At 50.2% G+C, this 22,698-nt stretch overlaps 1 protein-coding gene across 4 annotated transcripts in view; it reads left to right on the top strand.

The window, feature by feature from the left end:
• The window catches only part of Prkar1b (protein kinase cAMP-dependent type I regulatory subunit beta), a 141,477-nt gene that overhangs the window by 79,312 nt on the left and 39,467 nt on the right, over window positions 1–22,698 (top strand). For all 4 annotated transcript variants that reach the window (XM_013353799.2, XM_013353798.2, XM_013353797.2 and 1 more), the window contains exons 5-6: window positions 17,088–17,149; window positions 17,838–17,884. In XM_013353799.2, the coding sequence (XP_013209253.1) occupies window positions 17,088–17,149; window positions 17,838–17,884 (109 nt within the window). The remainder of the gene's footprint in view (window positions 1–17,087; window positions 17,150–17,837; window positions 17,885–22,698) is intronic.

The following is a 22,698-nucleotide window of genomic DNA, read 5'->3' as shown; positions in this document are numbered from 1 at the left end:
CGAGGGCAGGTGGATCATCTGTCTACCCTTCCAAGCCCAGGCTGGTGCATCGATGCAACCTGGGAACCACTGAGTAGTTTCGCAGCCATGGAAAGAGGGCGCATGTCCAGTGCTTTGAGCCAGCCAGCTGTTAACACAGCTGGAACTGTGCTTTCCCAGCCCACTGCACTTGGAGCTGGGTCTGGCAGCCTTAATGGTCTGGTTGCTGGGGTTCTGTGATGGCTTTGAAGTCTGCAGTGTGCTTGGAGACTGTCCCCTACCCTGGTTAGTGGTGACAGCCAGCAAGGGCCCCTGGGCTGAGAATGCCCTGAGATCTCTGGCCTCTATTGTCATTGGACATAGGTGCCCCTGCCCTGCTGTGACCCCAGGGTGACACTTTGCTTCGGGGACTCCACTTACGGTGGTCACGTGGCCTGGGATTTACAGGACATCCCATTTCTCTTGAGTTGACAACGCGTACACCTGTCATGCACTGCGGAGAGTGGCAAGCCTCTTGTCCGGCTCACATGGGCTCAGGTGGACCACTGGGGGTCTGGATGATGGTGACATCATGACAGCTGTCTGGTCCCTGGAAGGGACAAGGGGCAAAACCAAAACCCTTGAGCCTAGTTATACTTAGGGAGGGCAGTGAGGATTAGGCAGAGGTGGCTGGGGCAAGTGTGTCCATGCAGGTGATCTGTCCCATCTCATACCTGAGGATCTGGGGCAGAGTGGGGACCAGCTCTGTCCCAGTCATCAGCCAGCTGGGAGACAATCCAGAGGCACTGAACCCAATGTTAGCCTGAGGTGCAGCGGTGTCTGGTGCTCTTGGCTTGCATTGGCAGCCCCTGGGTTTACTTTCCCTCACTGGGCCAGAATGGCTGCCAATACTCCCTCCCCACGTCCCCAGGCAGCCTAATCTGAACTCAGCCATCTGGTTCTTTTCTTCCCCCAAGACTGGTATAACCTGGAAGAAAGATTCTTGGGAGGTGACCTCTGTTGAACCCCAGGGGTTGGCTGCTGGTGGCCCCCCACCTTGCTGATCACGTGGGACCTTTTCTGCTTGGCTCTGTCCCCGGTGTCTTGGGCAAGTGGTGAGAAGGAGCAATGATATTTCCAGCCCCAGCTGGGCTGCAATGTGTGGGATGTTGGACTCAGGTATCTTTTAACACTACCGCCATCTCTGGTGGACCAAGTGCTAAAATCCAGGCCCTGCTCCTGGGGCTGTCTGTGTCAAGATGCCATGTTGCTCAGACTACTGTTCAGAAAGCCAGACCAGTACCTTTTGCCAAAGAAGGCAGGGGTCAGAGTTGCCTTCCATCCAGTGAAAGGGCCCGTGGTCTGTTTGTTGAATGAATGAATGAATGAATGAATGAATGAGGACAACTGGAAAGGTTGCTCCTCTTTGGTTTCTACCATTGTTTGCTTCTAGCTTTGCATGGTGTGGACTATTAGTTTCTATTCATGCCACTCATCTAACTCGGTGCCTGGCACACAGCAGCCTTTCTGAAAACACTGCTGGATCTGGGTGCAGGGTGGGTAGGGTTCCCCCTGGTGGTTGAAATCAAATCTCCACCGGTGTTTCCCTTTTCTGCCTTGGAGCCTGCAGGGCTGGCCTGAGCCAGAGGCTCTATCTGTCTGGAGTGAGTCCTGCAGCCATGGTTCCACCTGGCAAATGCTATTCCTCTTCTTAGGAAGAGTTCTGTGCCATGGGGTGGGCCTGATGGTGACAGGCAGCCCTTAACCTCCGCATGGTTGACCTCGTACCCATGAAGTGAATAGCATGGTCTCTTTTACAGCCTTTCTACTGGGTCCCCACCAATGCGTGTCACTTGCAGAAAGCAAGGTTTAAGGGAGTTGTCACCCAACCTCAGCCTTAATTTTCTTGTCTGTTAAACTTCATGTGTGGGGCAGAGGAGAGGTCTCAGTAAAGTGCAAGCCGGAGGACATGACCAGCACTCATGTAAAAGGCTGGGCATGGAGATCTGTACCTGCAATCCCAGCCCTGGGGAGGCAGAGACTAGAGAATTACCAGGGCTTGCTGGCCAGTCAGGCTTGCAGAAGGAATGTCCAGGCAAGTGAGGTTAATAATAGTGCAAGGTTAGTAATTATTGATTCAGTTTCTTTAAAAGATACAGGTTTGTTGGGGATGTCTATTTCTTCTTGTGTGAATTTTGGTTCTTGGAGTGAACGCATTATTGCTAGGCACAGAGAAACTTGATGCATTTGGCCCTAACGGCTAAGTTTCTGAGCACAGACTTGTGGGTAATGGTCCTTCATCACCCTTATAGTTTTAATGTCCATGCATTCCCTGCAATAGCCATTCTTTCATTTCTGATGGCAGAAGTGAACCTCTGCTCCCCATTTTTTATTTTATTGACTGGCTTTTAAGATTCCAGGAGAGGACTGTTGAAAAGAAGAAAGTGAGCTTTTTTTCAGGGTACTAACATCCTGGAAATGGAGCAGACAAATTCCTCAAGTTCTCTTTCCATCTTAGAGGAGCTGGGGTGCGCTCCTCTGAGGATGAGGAGGGAGTGCTCTGCAATCAGCTTATCCCTGATGACAACAGGATGCTGCACAGTTTGCTTTGTTTTCGATTATTTTCTCTGCAGATTCCCTATTTTCTGGTTTTGCCTTTAAAATTTTTTTTCTGGTACTGGACTTGAATTAAGGACTTCAAGCCTACTAGGCAGGATCTGTACCACTGAGCCACACCCCAGTCCCTCACTGGGGGATTCTAGGCAGGGGCTCTACCACTGAGCTACACTCCAGCCCCTCACTGGGGGATTCTAGGAAGGTGTTCTACCACTGAGCCACATCCCAGCCCCTCACTGGGAGATTCTAGGCAGGTGCTCTACCACTGAACCACACCCCAGCCCCTCACTGATGGATTCTAGGCAGGCACACTACTGCTGCACTATCTCCCCGGGTATCTCTTTCACTTTGTATTTTGAGGTAGACGTTCACTAAGTTGCCCAGTATGACCTTTAAACTCACTCTGTAGCTCAAGCTGGCCTTGAATTTATAATCCTCCTACCTCAACCTCGTTAGTAGCTTTAAAAACAAAACAAAACAAAACAAAACAAAAAAAACCAAACCTTTTCTTTGGTTGCTTTTTATTTGATTTGTTCTATGGTCATTGCCCAAGGTAGAAGCCTAAGTTTCCGACTCCAGGTCCATCCTATGGCGTACTGTAGATGTCCTGCCACATGTGGGTTGATTCTTCTGTGCCTCACACAGTTTTGACAAAGTTGTGCTTTGTTTTTTACTTAGTTTCAAATGATTTTTCATGTTATCTATATTCTTTCCTTCCCCTGTTTTTTCTGGTTAGTAAGAGAGGGTCTCATTCTGCAGCCCAGGCTGTCCTAGAACTCACTGTATACTGAGTCTTACAGCAATCCTCCTGTCTCAGCCTTCCAACGGCTAGACTTCCAGACAAGAGTCACAGGCCCAGTTCTGGCTCCTCCTGCTTTTGACCTTGTGTTATTTAGCAGTCCCAGCACTTGGGGTTTTTCCCAGCACGCTGATTTCCATTTTACCTCCACAGTGACCTAACGGTGCCCATGGCGTGCTTGGCAGCCTGCGTTTACTCAGGTGTGTTTTATGGCCTGGGATGTGGCCTTGACAGTTTCATGGGAGCTGCCCCTCTGCTGTGTGAGGAAATGCTCCATAAATGTCCATTAGTTGGTTGACGGGCAGCCACTGCCCTGCTCACATGGGTCTTTGCTCATCTCCTGCCAGGTCTTAGCTGGTTTTTCCAGTGGCTGGGAGAGGCGTGTTATCAACTACCGCAGAGCACTGCCTGCCTGCATATTTGTAAGAGTTTTACTTTGTCGTCGTCGTGTGTGTGTGTGTGTGTGCGCACGTGCGCGCACTATTTTACAGGTCTGTGTGCACATATGTATGCATGCATGTGGAGACTAAAGGACAACCTCAGATATTGTTTCTTAGGCTGTCCACCACCAAGTAGGCTAGAATGGCTAACCAGAAAGTTCCACAGACCTGTCTCTACCTCCCACCGGGATTACAAGCATGCTCTACCATATCCAGATTTTTTTGTTTTGTTTTTTTTGAGACAGGGCTTCTCTGTAACTTTGGAGCCTATCCTGGAACTAGTTCTTGTTGACCAGGCTGGCCTCAAACTCACAGAGATCCTCCTGCCTCTACCTCCCCAGTGCTGGGATTAAAGGCATGCACCACCAATGCCTGGCCAGATTCTTTTTTTTTTATTTGAAGATTGATTCTGGTATTAAACTCAGGTCTTCATGCTTGCAAGGCAAGCAACAGTTTATTGACTGAGCCCCTGCCCCTCTAACTTAATAGACATGTACCATTCTTCACAGAGGTCTCTTTGTAGGGCTTTTTAAAAATAGTATGTCATACACCCCACCATTTTCTTTAATTGTTCAAGCCCAACTGTTGGGTATGTATTAGTTTCTCAGGGCTGTGACCAGTACCTGGCTGCAGCCTCTTCTGCAGGGTGGTCTGTGGTCTGAAATAGCAATGTGAGACCTCATCCTGAGAGACAGATCCTCCTCCAGCTGGCACCAGATCCCAGCCTTTTCCTTCTCCCAGTGTGAGAGCCCTGGGAGGAAATTCCAATTCCTTGGGCACCATTGTTTTCATGGTCTGGTAGCCACAGGAAGAGGCAGAGTGTCTCTTTGGAAGGTCTTCATTCCTGCCAAGCTGGGTACCACGTTCTGAGTGCATCATGGGATTCTCTCATGATGAGGTCAGAGCCCTCATGAGTCAATCACCGCTCAGTGAATAGCTTTTCCGGAGACACTTTAAAGTCAAGCCATAAATGGGTGTTTTAAGTTGTCATGGATACAACAACACTGAGACAGAAGCAAGTCTAGGGTGAGGCTAGGGGTAGGGAAGGGTAAAGGCTACTGGCTTAAAATTCATCTTCAGCCTCCTCAATGTACATGCACAGATTCAAAAGGTCAAGTGGTGGAGATCAACTGTGGATGCTGTTAACCTCCATAGCCAGCATGTGGGCTGGTTGGAAGCTACAATGAGAAAGAGGAACATCCAGTAGTCCCTCCCCAAGCCCTGGATCCGCAGTGGGGACTCGGGCCTGTGCCTCTTATAACTTTACAAATCATCTTCACTCTGAATCTTGAAGCTCATGAACTTCATGAACTTCACAGTCTGGGGCCCAGAGCCAATCACCTGGCCTTGGACAGTGTGGAGAGATCCCATAGTGCTCTTGGGCCCCTACTTGGAGTAGGCAGCCTTCTGCTGTGCACAAACAGCCAGGGTTGAGTTATTAGTGTCCCCAGAGAAGTATTTGGAAATGGAGTGAGCTTCACCTAAACAGTAAGTGAGTCTAAATAGAAGCCAGGACACCACATCTGTCGCTCTGACCAGCAGCCGAAGGCCACTTGGTCTGGGATGGTCAGTGTAAGACAGACCAACGACGCCATGGTGCCTGGGAGTCTGGGTGCTTCCTGTCTGAAAGCACAGATCAGAACTGCAGAGAGTCCTCCCTGTTTGGGTCTTCAGAACAGTTGCCAAGGAGATGAGATTTTTAGCTGCTTCCTCTCCCCCTCTGCAGCCTCACCATCAGGAATGTTAGTGAGAAAATATGAACAAATTTTCTGCACTCAGTGGGGGCTTTTGTAAATGGTTTGTTTCCTTTGCTCACAGTTCCTATCTGTTTCTGTCAGTTCACTTTCTGCATACACACATAGGGGCTGCTTATGCTCTGTTCACTGACATCAGCCAGGGAGTGAGCACATGCCTTCACTCTGACCCTACCCCAACCAAAAGGTTTAAACATGTGTTTAGTTCTTAGCTGTACTGAAGATAGGCATGTACCAGCTCCTCACCAGAGGATTGTATGCAGGTATTCTACCACTGAGCCACACCCCAGCCCCTCACTAGGGGATTCTAGGCAGGGGCTCTACCACTGAGCCTCACTCCAGCCTCTCACTGGGGATTCTAGGCAGGTGTTCTACCACTAAGCCACATCCCAGCCCCTCACTGGGAGATTCTAGGCAGGTGCTCTACCACTAAGCCACACCCCAGCCCCTCACTGGGGGATTCTAGGCAGGTGCTCTACCACTAAGCCACACCCCAGCCCCTCACTGGGGGATTCTAGGCAGGTGCTCTACCACTGAGCCACACCCCAGCCCCTCACTGGGGGATTCTAGGCAGGTGCTCTACCACTGAGCCACAGCCCAGCCCCTCACTGGGGGATTCTAGGCAGGTGCTCTACCACTAAGCCACATCCCAGCCCCTCACTGGGGGATTCTAGGCAGGTGCTCTACCACTAAGCCACACCCCAGCCCCTCACTGGGGATTCTAGGCAGGTGCCCTACCACTGAGTCATCTTTCTAGTCCTGTTTTTGTTTTTTATTTTGAGACAAGGTCTCAGTAATTCATTCAGGTTGGTCTTCAATTTGCTCTTTGGGCAGCCAACCAGCTCCTAATCCGTGATATGGAGACTTATTAATTATGAATGCTCAGCCTTAGCTTAGGCTCATTTCTTGCTAGTTCGTATAACTTCAATTATCCTGGTTCTTTTCATCTTTGTTTTGCCCCGGGACTTTTTACATTTCTTCATTCTGTCTGTCCTGCTCTGTATCTTGTGGCTGGTGGCTGCCTGGCTGGTGGCGGCCTGGCTGGTGGCGGCCTGGCTGGTGGCTTCCTGGCTGGTGGCTGCCTGGCTGGTGGCTTCCTGGCTGGTGGCTGCCTGGCTGGTGGCGGCCTGGCTGGTGGCTGCCTGGCTGGTGGCGGCCTGGCTGGTGGCGGCCTGGCTGGTGGCGGCCTGGCTGGCCGACCCTAGGTCCCTCTCTCTCTTTCTCCCTCGTTCTCTTCTTTTGAACCCAGATTCCTCCTCCTACTGATTCTCTCTGCCTGCCAGCCCCACCTATCCCTGTACTGCCTAGCTATTGGCTGTTCAGCTTTTTATTAGACTAATCGGGTGCCTTAAGCAGGCAAGGTAAAACAGTAACACATCTTTAAAGAATTAAACAAATACAGCATAAACAAATGTAACCCATATTTGCCTAGTTAAAGTAATATTCACACATGGAAATCTCAGTATGCCAATCTCAGTTCTCTCTCTCTCTCTCTCTCTCTCTCTGTTTTGTGCTTGTGGACCACGATCTCTCTCTGATTGCCTGCTTCTGCCTTGTTCCCTGCCTAAAAATTGCCTTGGTCATAGTATCTTATTAAAGCAAAAGAAACTAAGACAGAAGGCATCATATCCCTTGGTATTTGAGTTATGCATGGTTGTGAGCTGCCATTTGGGTTCTGGGAACCAAGTCTCGGTCCTCTGCAAGAGTAACAAATATTCTTAACTGCTGGTAACTGCTGAGCCATCTTTCCAGCCCCACTTTTTTTTTTTAATGAAAAAGTTATTTTTAAAGTGACAACACAGAAATGCTGTGTTCCTAGCTTCATTTATTTATTACCATGTAGAGTTCTGGACCATCTTCTGTGGTCAATGTTATTGTATTAGCCAGGGTTCTCTAGAGGAACAGAACAATAGAATGACTATCTATCTGTCCGCCTATTATCTATCTATCTACCCACCTACCTATCAATCAATCATTGTCTTTCTATGAGATTTATTAGAATGGCTTACAGGCAATGGTCCAGCTAATCCAACAATGGCTGTCAATGGATGGGAGGTCCAAGAGTCCAGTAGTTGTTCTGTCCATGAGGTTAGATATCTCAGCTGGTCTTCAGTATGTGCCAGAATCCTGAAGAAGCAGGTTCTAATGCCACTACAGGGATGGACTCGCTAGCAAGAGTGAGAGCAAGCAGGGAAAGAGAGCGCACTTCCTCCTTCCAGCTAAAGGTGTGGCCCGGATTAAAAGTAGATCTTCCCACCCCAAAAGATCCAGAGTAAAGCCTGGTGGTGGTTTTAAACTCAAGTCTCCATTCTGGCGCAGCGAACACTCTTACCGACTGAGCCATCTCCCCACCCCCTCAAAGTTCCTTTCTAATTTCAGAAATGCTGAATAGTGATGGATATAGGGCAACCTCCCTGGCCCCTGATCACTGACCCCAGCCTGGATGGGTACAGTCATGGTTACAGGTCTAAGTTGCATTTTGATTGGTTGTTAGGGTCTCTAAGATGTGTTCTCATTGGCTCCACAGATGTTTCTTCCTTCCTTGCCTTCCTGGGGTTCCTGGTTCTAAGAAGGGGGCAGGACTTGTTTGCATAAGTTGCAGGGGGTGGGGAGGGATGTCTACCTGGTGGTCCACCTCCAGTTTGTAGCCTGCAAGGCTATCAGGAATGTGAGCTAATAAGAAAGAAACGCCACCTCCACAACTCCGGAGGGCATGGTGAACACCCTGAGTGATGGCTACATTTTGCAACTGAGGTTTAAGTAAAATTGTTGCAGGGAATCGCTCACCAAATTTGGGCATGGACAGACACATGGTCTGTGACCCTGCAGGGAGCAGCAGGGCCTAGAGCAAATGTTTAACTCTGTGCTGAGCAAATGGCTCACATCCAGCAGTGGGTGCTGCCCATGCCTATCAGCCATACACATCTTCACCCATGCGCAGTGGTGTGTGGTCGGTGGACTTTTCTGCCTTGGCAGTGTTTTCCGTTTCCAAGTCCTTCTGGCTGGTAAGAGGCAAGGTCTGTTTCCAGCATAGCTGGCGGGTGGTGGATGGGACCTTCAGCACAGACTCGGAACTTCCCTGCACTGGTGCCAAGCCTCCCCACGTGTTCTCTGGTGAATTCTGTGAGGCAGGTGTGACTTCATCGCAGGCTTTTGTATAGGTCATGATATAGAGACACTGGAGCATGCTGCCCGGGCTCAGCTTTGGTGGTGTGCTTACAACTTTCTGAGTCTCAGCTTCTGTCTGTAAAGTTGGGGTGGTCTTGGAGCCCAAGCAGTGATGATAAGTGAGATTATGAAGTAGTTTCCCGCTGGGTGGGTGGCCAAGCTGTTTTCTGTTTGTCCTCTGAGGTACAGAGCCACAACATTGTGCTTAGGAGAGGCTTCCACGGTCACATGGCTAAGGTCTGTGGACCTGCTTCTTCCTGTCCTCAGTTTCTTACCAACTTATTGCCGTCCTTTGCTACCCTGTGAGATCCTCAAGCACTGTCATTCCCATCCGTCCGTCTGTCTGTCTGTCTGTCTGTCTGTCTGTCCATCCGTCTGTCTGTCCGTCCATCTGTCCATTTGTGTGTGTGTGTATAGGCTAGAAATCATCCTTAGGAGCCTTTCACTTGACAGGCACTGAGTTTGCTAGACTTTTTGGTCGGCCCGCCTCAGGGATGCTCCCAAGTCTCCACCTCCTGAGTGGTGGAATTACAAGCAGGAGCCAGGCATGGGTTCTTGCAAGCACTTTCTGACTGATCCATCTGCCCATTTTCCTGGCATCCCCTTCTGAGGTTGGAGGAAGGGCAGTGGAGGCTGAGGCAGGGCAAGTGGGGACTTTGGAGAGTCTCTTCAGGCAGGGAATTCCTGAGGCCGTCCTGACCTGAGTTGGCAGCGCCCAGGAGCCCCATCTGTTATTGGGAGAGGAAGTGAGCAGTTCGGAGAATCTCAAGACAGGATGCAGCTGAGACGGTCCTATCTTGTGCGTGCTGTGTCTGGGACCTGATGTACGTCTGTGCACTGGGACTGAAGGGCTTTGCCAGCTGCCCACTCTCCCCAGATCTCAGGGCGGGCAGTGGGGCGTGGCAGGTGCAGATTGTGGACTAGTGTCGAAGAGTTGGCTTTGCACAAGCCCTTGGTTTCTGTCCTGTGTACAAAGTGAAGAGTTTGGAGTCTGAACCACACCCACTTAGATGCGTTCTAAAATTTAAAAGTTGAGATTTTGCCTTGGGGGTCAGGCTTTAAAAACGTTAGCTGGGTTGGTGGCATATGTCTTTAATTCCAAGACTAGACTTGGCAAGCTGAGGCAGGGGGATCAAAAGTTCAAAGCCATCTTGAACTACAGAGTAAGAGATCTTGTCCCCTAAACAAAACAAAACAAAATCCAGCCACACAATACACACACACACACACACACACACACACAGACACACACACACACGTTGAGATCCTCCAGTGTACCTTCCAGGAGTAGGCATGTCATTCTCCAAGAGGCAATTGTGTAATTTTAAATAAATATGCACAGATTCATAAATTATAAGTGGAACATCAATAATACAGGGAAAGGGACTGGAGGGATGGCTCAGTTGGTAAAGTGTTTGCTGTCCAAGCCAGAGGCTGATTTTGGACCCCAGCACTCGCATAGAAGCTGGTCTATGATCTGACAGCTGGGGAGGAAGAAGCATGAGGATCCCTGGGCTTCCCTGCTAGTCAGCCAAGTTGAATCAGTGAGACCCAGACAAGGGAGAGACCCCTATCTCAAAAAATAAAGTGGAGGGCTGGCAGGATGCAGAGTTAATAAAAAGACTTGCTGCCAAACCCAGCATCCTGAATCTGATTCCCCAAATCAACATGGTGGGAGGGGTAACTTCTGCGTGTCCTCTGACTGTCTCATTCCCGCTGTAGCACATGTACATTGGGGCACACTCAAATACATGCACACACATGTGCACCTATGTGGTGGCTCAGTCCAGCCCCTCTCCCTGATAGCTGTGTAGCATCATGGCATGCAGTTAGGCCGATTGTTTCATTATATGTATATTGAGACAGAGTCCCTCTGTGTAGCCCTGGCTGTCGTGGAGCTTGCTATATAGACTCGGTTGGCCTTAGACTCACAGAGCTCTGCATTCCTCTGCCTCCCAAGTACTGGGATTGCTTTCTTTTAAAGTTGTGTTGTTCTGTTAGTCAGCTTTTCCACTGATAACATCAAAAACATTTTTTCCCTTATCATGTGTGTCACTGGTTTTTAAGAATGTTTATTTTTTATTATATATATGCTTGTATGTATGAGTACAGGTGCTTGCAGAGGCCAGAAGAGATGGAGTTACAGGTGGTTGTGAACCACCTGACATGGGTGCTGGGAACCGAACTTGAGTCCTGTGTAAGGGCAGCAAATGCACTTAACCACAGAGTGTTTCTGTGGCCCTGCACCACACAACACTACACTTTGTAAAGGTACCATGACTGGAAAAAAAAATCTGCTTTTTCTTTTTTCTTTTTTTTTTTTTGAGACAGGGTCTCACTATGGAGCCCTAACTGGCTTTGGACTCACAGAGATCCACTTGCCTTTAATCCTGAGTTCTGGAATTAAAGGTGTGTGCCAGCCCACCTGACCCAGAACAGGATTTTTAATACATCCGGACGAGCATTCTGGACTTGGTGTTGTGTAAGGATGTCCTGGTGTCTATCACTGGATACACACCTTTTCATGTTTTCGAATCATGGGGCTTCCTCGGTGTGGAGGTCATGGGCTCAAGGCAGGCAGTGCCGCAGCTTTTGCTATTTGCTGTGCATCTCAAGAAAGACTGCATCGTCCTTCTGTGCACGCACTACTCACCGTCCTGTCCCTCTGCATTCTTTCCTTAGCCCTATCCTCTTATCCACCCACATGTGCTTTGTCCATCCCCCACCATCCATTCCCCTGTCCATCCATCTGTCCCATTGCCTACCCATGCGTCCATCTGTCCACCCACCTATCCACTACTGCTCATTCACCTGTCCACTTCATCCATATATCTGTCTATCCACCGACCCATCTCTAATGTTTATCTACCATCCATCTAGCCTGCCCTGGGTTGCCACTCCCTGCCTGAGCATCCACAAAGGAGGCCTGTTATTGCCTCATGCACCTCTGTTCTCCCTTCTATATGGGTGAAAATGCATGACTTTCTTTTCTTCTTTCGCCTCATTCTGTAGTCTGCCCACTAGTCCATCGTTTTATCCACTCTCCATCCGTCCGTCCGTCCATCTGTCCATCTGTCCGTCCGTCCGTCCACCCATCCATCCATCCATCCATCCATCCATCCATCCATCCATCCTTATATTCACCCACCCATCCATCTGTTCATCCATCCATACATCTGTCCATCAGTCACATGTCCACCCATCCGTTTGTCCATTCTTCCATCCACTCATCCACTCACTTGCTCATTTATGTGTATGTCTGTCTATCCGCTCACCCATCCTTCCTTCGCCTGTCCGTACTTCCATCTACTCATCTATCCATTCATTCTTTCATCCCTTCATCTACCTACTTGTCCACCCATCCTTTCACCCACTTGCCCACCCACCTGTCCCTCGTCACCTGTCCGAGAAGCACCAGAGCTGAGGTGATGCAGGAGGGAAAGACATTGGTGAGGAATGATGGCCTAGGTAAAGACTTTCAAGAGGTTTATGCTCTTAGCCACAGGCCTGGTGAGAGCTGGGATAAGGTTACATAGTGTTCCCATCTTCCCTAACTGGAAGCAGAGGTCATTACTATTCCAACTTTGTTAGGACAGGTGTGCATAGACCAGTATATTATTTGTGTTTTAATAAATAAAGCTTCCTGAAGGTCAGTGCAAAGCAGCCACACTAGTCAGCCATACAGGCCAGGCAGTGATTGCATACACCTTTAATCCCAGCAGTCACTAGTTAGCCATAAAGGCCAGGCAGTGGTGGTGCACACCTTTAATCCCAGCACTAGAGAGGAACATAAGGCAGGATGAGACAGGAGCTTGTTCTCTTTCAGTCTGAAGATTTTTTTTTTTTTTTTGGTTTTTCGAGACAGGGTTTCTCTGTGGCTTTGGAGCCTGTCCTGGAACTAGCTCTGTAGACCAGGCTGGTCTCGAACTCACAGAGATCCGCCTGCCTCTGCCTCCCAAGTGCTGGGATTAAAGGCGTGCGCCACCATCGCCCGGCCAGTCTGAAGATTTCATAGAGATAAGAGCTCTCTAGTGGCTTGACGGCTTGGCTTCTCTGATCTTCAGGCTGAATCCCAATTCTGTCTCTGGGTTTTATTATTTGTGCTACAGACCAGAGTTGGCCAAAAGGATTCAGGGCAGCGTCAGGCTTTCAGTGCCTCCGGTGGTGATCTGGTTGCCTTCCCTGTAGTCCTGACCAATGGCTTCCTGCACCCCAGAGCCCAGCCCAGTCACTGCTGCACTGTGAGCAGCCAGTATTGCTGAGAGGGAGGGTGGGTTGATCAGGTTTCCAAATGTGAGGCTGTTTATGATTTCTGCCTGTGGCTTCTCTTGAACCCTTTGGAGGTGACTTCCGGATCAGAGTGGAAACCTGTTTTCCTTTTTACAGGCAGAGGAGGCCAGTGTGTTTTAATGCCATTAAGTGCTGAGAGAGAGGGGAAGGGATTAGGTTTGTCTAAAGTTGGAAGGAGGCAAGGGTAGAGCCATTGAATGAGCTTGTTGAGTCTTCTCAAGGGGTATCAGGTTTCTCAAAAGGAAACCTGGCTTCTAAGCCTCTGTGGTAAGTGAGACCCAGCCTGGCTGCTCCGGTGGCATTTTTTGGCGTCTCCATGTCCCCAGTTTGCTTCTGCGATGGCCATGCAGCTGGACAGTGGAGGGGACATTGGCGTGCTCGCAGAGATGTGGGGTCGTTCAGTGATGTTTGACGAAAGGCCGCTCCAGGTGTGTGCAAACATCTGTGACTGACACCAAGAGCCAGACTCAGTTTGGGGTTGCTGTTTGCCCAGAAAACATTTTCAGTCCATTCCCGCCTTGGCCAACTCAGGCAGAAGTGCAAGTGGAAGCAAGCCCCGTATAACAGGGAGATGTGATCATATTTATCTGCCCTCGTCTTGCAGAGCTCTGGAATGTTCATCGTGGCCCACTATGTGATTACACAAACATGGGAATATCTGGAAAGTCCTCAGGGCGGGGAGGGATGACTGAAAGGAGTCTAAGAGCACGAGGAAGCCGCACCAGAAGCTGCGCTAAGCTGTGCGAGCTGGCTCGCAGCACTAGGAGGCTGAAGTAGGAGGACCATTGTGAGTTCAAGGCCAGCCTGGGCTACAGTGTGAGGCCAAAGAAGAAAAGGAAGTTGCTAGATTGGTGCATTTTCCCCAGAAAAGAGGGAGAACAGAGGTGCACAAGGCAGTGGATGCTCAGGCAGGGAATGACAGACAACCCAGGGCAGGCTGGGGTGGCACTGATACTGGCTACGCATCATGCTCTGAGGATCAGGAAGGTGAACTTGCACCTTCCAGACCCAGTAACATCTCAGCAGAGAAGTGTCTGACGCCAGGATGGTGAAGGAAGCAGCTGCCTGAGTAGGCGGGTGGGGCGTACACAGGGTCTAATTACTTACAGAATAAAATTATATACCTTATATATATGATATGCATACACACATACACATTGCTTATATATGTATACACGCACATATATAGACATATCGATATCATACAGATATATATGTGTATGTATATGCATGCATATATTCCACCCTTGAGTAAAGCTCAGTGGATAAAGTGTGTGTTGTAAAAGCGTGAAGACCTGGGTTGAAACCCCAGAGCCCAAGTGTGGTAGCAGGCCCTTGTAACCTCAGCCACAGGGAAGCAGAGACAGGAAGATATTTAGGGCTTACCAGCCAGGATCCAGGCTCAGTGAGAGAGATTCAGTCTCAAAAACCAAGATAGAGAGGGGCTCAGTAAGTAAGATTGTTTGCTGGGTAAGCATGAGGACCTGAGTTTGAATCCCTTGCACCATAAGGAACAGCTGGGTGTGACTGCACATATACCTATCACCTCAGTGCTGTGGAGGCAGATACAGAAATAAGGTGGAGTGTGATAGAACAGGACACCTGCTACTCGCCTCTGCTCTGGCCTCCATGCATGTGCAAAGGCACCTGTGCACCATATACACACACACAGACACACACACACACACCACGCCACATATGTCCACATACATCAGGAGGAGAGTGATAGAACAGGACACCTGCTACCCGCCTCCTACCTCCATACATGTGCAAAGGCACCTGTGCACCATGTATACACCCAGACACACACTTTACCATTATGAGCCAGGGATTATTATTTTAACATGGGAGGCACCAAAAGGTCATTTGTAAAAGACCTGCTCTTTCTCAGATCTTTGTTCTGTGGTTTTGAGGAAACGTAGCCAGGCTGGATGGTTCCAGCAGATACTGGAGATGCTGTGGCCAAGAAGCACCCTGTCAGTAGCCAGACAGCCAGAGCTGGTGTGAGACCTGCCCACAGCTCCCTTAACAACCGCCTCCCTTCTCCCAGAGAGCACAGCAAACTAAAAACAAAGTTGTTAGTGGGGTTGGGATGAAAAGCTCCAGAGAAGCATGTTTGAATAGAGAGAGAATAGCCGGGGCTTAAAACAAATAGATACAGGAGCTACTTATGACAATGGGTTCATTAGGACGTTTCCTGCCGTGGGCAATGCATTTGGGTCACTCCACCTCCCTTACCTGCTCTTCCTCCCCCACCCCGCCCACACCACCTGACCTTCCTTTTCTCACTTGTTCCTCTACTGTTTTGATGGCTCTTATTTCTCTGGTGACCGATGAGTGTCACAGAACCCTGTGTTTTCAGGAGCATGGCTGGGAGGGGGTTTATCCACAGAAGCATGGGCAACTCACCAGTGGCTATACCACTGAAGAAAATCTCCCTCCCTCCCCCATCAGCCAGAAACTGTCTGTAAAGCCTCGGGGAGGGGTGGGACTTCATGAGCCTTCCCCCAGCAACTATAAACTGTAAGTCCTTAGAAAGAGGGTGGAGCTTCATTGGCCACTCCCCTGGCAACTATTAACTGTGACTCCTCAGCAAGGGGGCCTGGCCTGGTGTGTTCTTCCTTTATCCAGGATGGAATGCTGACCAGGCTGATCTCTCACGCGTCTTGTAAAGAATTATTTATATTCTCTGAATGTTGGAACCAGAGCATGGAGCAGTCTGGATCTTTCATTTTGTATTTTCTTCCCAGAAGGCTTTGTATGTTCTCCAGCTCGAGAGACCTTGAGTTCCTCAGAGATTCACCTCAATTTAGCAATCTGCGTACACTCCTTTCTGAACAATCAGGGTAGACAGGAAAGTGTCCGATGTTTCCAAGCACTCACACTCCCTGGTTAGGGGTTCTGTACTTCTGCCTTAGCCTCCCCAGCATCATAGCCTCCTCTTCTGGGGACCCAGGGACCCCGGAGACAGGGAGGTCTTTGATGGATGTTGCATATCAGGAGAGTGGGCTAGCATTTCTGATTGTTCCAGCGACTACGCAGGGGATACGGAGTGTTTGGGATAAATGTGTCTGAGTTGCATGCCTCTACTGTTTCTGGTGACTCTGATAGCCCACTCCCCCCCCCCTTTGGCTTCTGTCCAACAGCCCATTTCACATCTGCCTTTAGAAGATGAGGCTGCAGGGGTGGTCCAGAGGCCACTCTGAGCCCCCCAACGTTGGTAACCTTCAGGGTCCACATGTCCTAGCGCATCTCTGCTCTGAACATAGGGGTGCTGAGTGATGGCTCACTTCTGTACATTTTTGGAGTGCTTGAGAATTAAACCCAGGGCCTTTCACGTGCTAGGCAAGTGCTCTACCATTGAGTTACATCCCCAGACCTCCTACATCTTTTCTGTGTCTGGAATTAAGAACATTCCTGTGGCTGTAAATATTTTCCTCAAGAGGAAAAAAGAAAAACAAAAGCCAGCAAATCCCACAGAATCAGGCTTGATGGCCATGTCCCAGCAGAGTTGTATTTATTGGCATGAGAAACATTCCTTACCTATTGTGACTTATTCTTCTAACTGGATTGTAAAAACAGTGCTTATAAAGTCACGCCTTTCTTGTAAGAAGCCAGTCAGGGGCTGGGGAGGTGACTCCGTTGGTAGAGGGCTAGCCTGGCATGCAGACACCCTAGGTTTAATCACTAGTACCTCATAAATCCAGAGTGGTGGCTATAATATCAGCACCAAGGAGGTGGACCCAGGAGGGTCAGGCGTTAAGGTCGTTCTTGGCTGCATAGTTTGACACACTGTCTCAAGAAAGCAAAGCATCCAGAAAAAGCTAAACAAGCAGATTGTGCCCATCGACTGTGTGCAGAGCGCCCACTTGGCGCTGTGTGGCGGGGCTGGTGAAGGCCTTAATTTTTCTTTTATCTTTGAGGGGATCTCTTCCCCAAGGCCTGCAGACTCGATTCTGTGGGGCTGGGAGGTGGTAAGTGGACTGGACTGTGTATATGTTGTGGGAAGCAGGCTTACTAGGCTGGTGCCATCTACAGCTCCCGACTGTGTTTGTTTTTCAGTGACATATTTGATGCCATGTTTCCTGTCACTCACATCGCTGGGGAAACGGTTATACAGCAAGGTATGTTCCCCACCAGATGCTCATTATCTACCCTGATCAACTTAAGAAACTTCCAGGGGTGGTGGGCGCTTGAAAGGCTGAGGCAGGAGGATTGTCATAAGTTCAAGGACAGTCTAGGCTATGGTGTAAGACTCAAAAACAATAAAAAATAAAAAAACAGTATTAGGAAAGCAGAGGCAGGCAGGCCTTTGTGAGTTCAAAGCCAGCCCCAGCCTGGTCTACAGACCAAGTTCCAGGACAGCTAGGTTTACATAGTGAGAGAAAGAGAAAGGAGGGGGGAGGGAGAGGGAAAAGAGGAGGAGGAGAGAAGGAAAAAGAAGAGAAAAAGAAACTAATGAAACACAGCATGATGGTAGTTTAAGTCTGTCCTCACAGCATTTCGGGAGGTTGGGGCAGGTAGATTTCGAGTTCAAGACCAACCTGAAGAACTTAATGAGTGAAAAGAGTTCTGCAGGTGGGGGCATGGCTCGTCGGTAGAGCCTTTGCTTGGCTGTGCATGAGGCCCTGGGTTCAATTCCAGTATGCAAGAAGGAGAGGGGGCCCCTATGCCCGGGAACCAGCACCCAGGGCTGGTATTTACTCGATACTGGCTGGCACACGTAGTTGCAAGGGTTCTTTGCCAGGCGGTTGAGAAGCTCGAACTCATTTCATTTTGTATTTTACATCTGCTCTCTTTGTTTTGTTGTAGGGAACGAAGGAGATAATTTCTATGTGATTGACCAAGGAGAAGTAGATGTGAGTATCCATCCTGGCTTCTAGACAGCCTGTCCTCTTTGCATGCTTGGTTTTAAGACGTTACACAACTTTGCACTAGGTCTTGCACATGCAGGCTGAGAGCATTTCTTTCTGAGTAGATTCCCAATGTATGTGTGTATGTATGTATGTATGTATGTGTGTGTATGTATGTATGCATTACTTATTGTGCTAAGGGTGAAATTCAGGACTTCCGACACTGAGGTGGGTTTTCTGTCACCCACACACCAGTTTCTTACTGGGGGATTCTAGACAGGAACTTTAGCGCTGAGCCATACCCCCAGCCTCATTTTAATTGCTTTATTCAAGACCAATAATGCATTTTATCTAAACAATGCTATAAGGCATGAAAGCCCAGTTGGGAAGGAGAGCTGCTTTAGGCAGGTGCAGGGCCAGTGGGGTTCTGTGTTGTTTATTGCTTTCACGCAGAGTCTGGGTGGAGAGCAGCCTAAGGTGTTCTGTTTGGCTAGCCCCTGCCAGCAAATGCCACACCAGCTTGCTGTGGATGTTCATGGTTGTCACGTGGGCAGGAATATCCATGTCTGGAGACCCTAGAGGTACTGATGTCACATGGGGTGACAGTCACATTTTGTGCCAGCATGCACCCATCCTCAGACAGCAAGTTTCACTGAGGGACTCTCAGGACAAAGGGCTCGCTTGTTTATAGAGCCCTTCCCCACTGTAATGTTAGAAGCATCCCCTGCAGAGATCCCACCTGGTGCCTTCAACCAAGTCCTCCTCCCTTCTACCTCCATAGCCACCCCTGCCCAAGCCCCCAGTGCTCTGGCTGGAAGGGCCCTGGTTTCTTCGTGTCTGAATCCTGTTCCCGGAGCATGTTTCCCTGAGTTGAGAGGCCTACTTCCTGTCCAAACCCTCTGTGGCTTTGTCTCTTTGACTATTTTTTTTTTAATTTTTTTTGAGACAGGGTCTCAGTTTGTAGCCCAGGGTATCTTCAAGCTCCCGGTAACCTTCCTGGGTCATCCTCCCAAGCGATATGATGGTGCTCACGAGCCACCACACATGCCTGTTTGTCTCTAGGTCAGTCTGGGGCCTTCTCTTGCCTCCAGAGTCTGACCACTGCTGGGCTGCCATGGGTCTAAACTGGTACTATCCTTATGGGTGTCCCCCTACTTTCTTTTGCTTACACCTGAGTAGCAGCTCCTTCCTTCAGGGTCCCATTCCACTTAGATCCTCAGGGTGGGTGTCAACAGGCGCGCCATGTGTCCTTCCCTGATGGTTCAGTTGCTCCTTTGAGGCTGCTTCCGTGGCCCATTTCTTGAAGGTTGATCTCCAGATGGACCAGAGGATATGGACAGAGTTCCCGCAGGACATTTTAAAGTCCTTAAGGTTGCTGGTCAGTTACTAGGCCATCTCCAGAGTTATGGCTGGGCTGGGACTCAGCATAGACACATCTTTTCAGTTAGCCTTAGTTTGTGCCCCACCTGTCCGAGGGGACTTGCTCTGCCCTCCATGGCCTCAGAGGTGTCCAGCCCACACCCTGCCTGGTGCCTTGGGGTTAGGCAAGCTATTTTGGGCCTGGCCTCTGCTCCTGAGCCTCTGTCCAGCCAGGCTATTTCTGGGAAAAGCCTTTTCTGATTTCCCCAGCAGCCTGACTTTGTCCCACAATGCATTTCTGGGAACCGCACTGGCCCACCTGCTTCCGGAGCCACCACATAGGAAGTGACTCACCCTGGCGTCCAGAGGGGGGCACAGGCAGGGTTGACCTAGTGAATCTGACAATTCAACCCCTGGGTCTGGGTCTCAGGGGAGGGAGGGCCTCCTGTCTCCCCAAACAAGGAAACTGAGTCGGGAGCTAGCGATCTCTCGGGGGACTACTCACTCAGAGGAAGTGTGAGGTGGAAGTTTTAAAAGTGGCTCTGATGCCATGCTCTGCTGTGACCATGGTCACATCCTTCTGTTGTGCTTCAGTTAAAACAAACAAACAAACAAAACAAACATCCATGAAAAACGCAGCCCAGAAAACAACTGGGACCCTGCCCTACTTAGGTCAGGTCGGGTAGGGAGGAGGTGAGTGCTTGGTCCCTAGCAGTTTATATAAGTGGGTCCCAAGGACAGGTCTCTCCAGCTCTCTGTTGGAAGTGGTGTTGATGGGTTGAGAGCCTGAAGGCTGAGAGATGTGGGTGACTTGTTTCTAGTTTTTAGTTTATTATTGGTTTGGTTTTCATGTAGCACAGGCTGGCCCACACTTCCTATGTAGCCAAGGATGATCCTGAACCCTCAATCCCGCCTCCATTACCTCAGTGCTGTGCCAGGCATGGAATCCAGGGTTTCTGGGCATATCAGGGGAGCACTCGACCAGCTTCTCTAGTTTGCGCCCATTGCACCTTCGCTAAGCCCTGCTCTCAGGTTCCTGTCTGCTCCTGGCTCCCCAAACCGCCACTCATTGCTTTCCTCTTGTTTCCTGAGTGTTTGCTAGCTCTTGCTCTCCTGGGCCTTGCGAGCTCCCTAGTACCCTGGAAATAGTAAACACGGGCCTGCTCTGGGGGTGGTGTGGTTGTCATCATGCGGTAGATGACAATCATCAGGAAGCTAATAAACAGGGTCTCACACCTCTGGGCCTCTGCTTTCCTGTCTTTTCTGCTTCTTACTTTTGTTCTACCGTGTAAACTCTTGTTCATCCTTCAGTGCCCTCCAGACCCAGCTCCTCTGTTTGTGCTGGAGCACTGATAAATGCTGACCCAGTGAAAACAGAAAACCAAACCCTCCTCCAGTAGCCTGCCAGGGAGCCCATGTGGGTTCTGACCTGGCCCATCCATTCCCCCGACCCCCAAATGTAATGGTGTCTCCTCCATCTTTTCCCTCTCCCTTCTTTTTTCTTCTCTTCCCCCTCTTCTTCCTCCTCCTCCTCCTCCATCTTTTTTCTTCTGGGTCACATGTATTCCAACCTGATCTCAAAGTCCATGAAATGTCCTTGAACTTCTGATCCTCCTGCCTGTACCTACCTCCTGAGTGCTGGGCTTACCGACCTGGGTGGCCATATCTGGTTTATGTGGTGCCTGGGGGTGGAACCCAGGGCTTCAAGCATACTAAACAAGCCCTCTCCCACCTGAGCCGTAGCTCCAGCCCGAAATGTGCTCTTCTTTGTGTTCACCAAAGTCACCTGGGATCTTTCAGTTCCATCTCAAAGACAAGGCTGGGGTGACCCCAGGGAACTCTGGAAAACACATTCTTTGGTTTCCCAAAGTAAGTAGATGTAGGAAAAGTGCCCCCTAGGTTATTTCACAGAGTCCCAGAACCTCACCCGTGTGCATCCATAGGAAAGCTGTGCCACTAACCTTCCCCCCCGGGGCTGCCACTAACCTCCCCCCCCCCGGGGCTGCCTCAGCTGTGCTAGGCTTCTTCCCAGAGAAGCGAACACGGAGGATTACACAGGGATTCTCGCACGGAGCAGCCCCCTACCCTCTTCCCGCTATCCCATCATTGTGTACTCGGTAGGCCCCACCTCAGCCTGTTCTTCTAGCAACCCTTTCAACCTCAAGGAAGCCCTCCACACCCACTCTGTGCCCTAGTACAGCAGCCATTTCCCTGGCCACCTTGTGTCCTTGATTCCACGAGTCTGTGGTTTTCCCCAGAGGCCCCCGAGCCACGTGCTGTAGAACACCCCCCAGGTCTGGCCAAGGAGCAGGGAATCACAGTCCTTGGGGGGCCTGTGGTGTGCTCAGTGTTTTAGTCTGTGCCCTTTCATCTACTTCCAGAAGCCGGTCGCTACCACAGTGTCCCCAAAATCCTGCAAAATGGGCAAGTCACACGAACTGATGAGTCTGACCGCCCTCGAATGCAGCGCGTGAGGTGGATGGACTGGCAGGATCCCATGTCCCCAACTCCACCCTTTCAAGGCAGAACTGAGGATCCCCAAAGTCACAGCTTATCTGAATAGCACCCTTCCAGCCCCCCCGCCCCCGGTTTGGCTCCAGTGATACCACAAGTGGCCAGGCAGGGAGTTTCCGCGGCCTCTGCTTGGCCCCACTGCCTTCCAATGATGGTTAGATCTCTAGCTGGTCTCCTGCCAGCCTGGGGGCATGTGGAGGCGATTTTGTGGAGGAAAAACTGAGTTCACCTTCACAAAACTGCACTTCTTCAAATACATTGTCTCGGCAGATCTGCCCTCTGTCCCTCCCTTCCCAGCCGGGAGGGTCAGGTTCAAAGGCGGCTTAGCGGCCCTTGCTGGACCCTGGCTGGCCAAACCAGGATGTCTGGGCATCGTGGGTGGATGCTGCTTCCTGGCTAAAGCCTTGAGTTTAGGATGTAGAGGCTGCGGGTGGTGCAAAGACCAAACCTGTGAGTGGGTGCATCCGGCCTCGCCTCCCCACAGAGCTGTGCAAAAGTCCCCAACACCTCCATCAATCTCTCAGACTTTCCAGTGGGAACAGGGGTGGGCGGCAGGGTGCACCCACAGGGCTGGGCACAGAGGAGACTGGACTATGATGTGGGAGATGCAGGGTAAACACACAGGAGCCGTCAAGGAAGGCCACGTTTAAAGGAATCAAAGAGTGCCCAGTAAGGGGCTGGGAGTGAGAAGCCGGCATGTCTGTCCCTGCTGAGTTATGGGGTGTACATGACTATAATGCTGTGGTTACTCTCAAGAAGCTTCTATGGCCTCAGCACTGTATTGTGTGACTGCCTCCCCTCAGGCCAGGCAGATCTGTGAGGATGCCACCAGGTCGGCAATGATTCTTCCTTTACCTGGGTGGGGACATGAGAGGGAGGTCATCAGCTTCACCCCTGCAGGCAAAATCCACCCCGCTCCCTCCAGGCAGGCCAGTGCACTAGGGTTT

This window comes from Microtus ochrogaster, unplaced genomic scaffold (genome assembly GCF_000317375.1).
Source record: "Microtus ochrogaster isolate Prairie Vole_2 unplaced genomic scaffold, MicOch1.0 UNK16, whole genome shotgun sequence".
Taxonomy (NCBI): domain Eukaryota; kingdom Metazoa; phylum Chordata; class Mammalia; order Rodentia; family Cricetidae; genus Microtus; species Microtus ochrogaster.
Note: the sequence above shows the minus strand (reverse complement) of the source record. Positions and strands in the feature narration are given on the sequence as shown.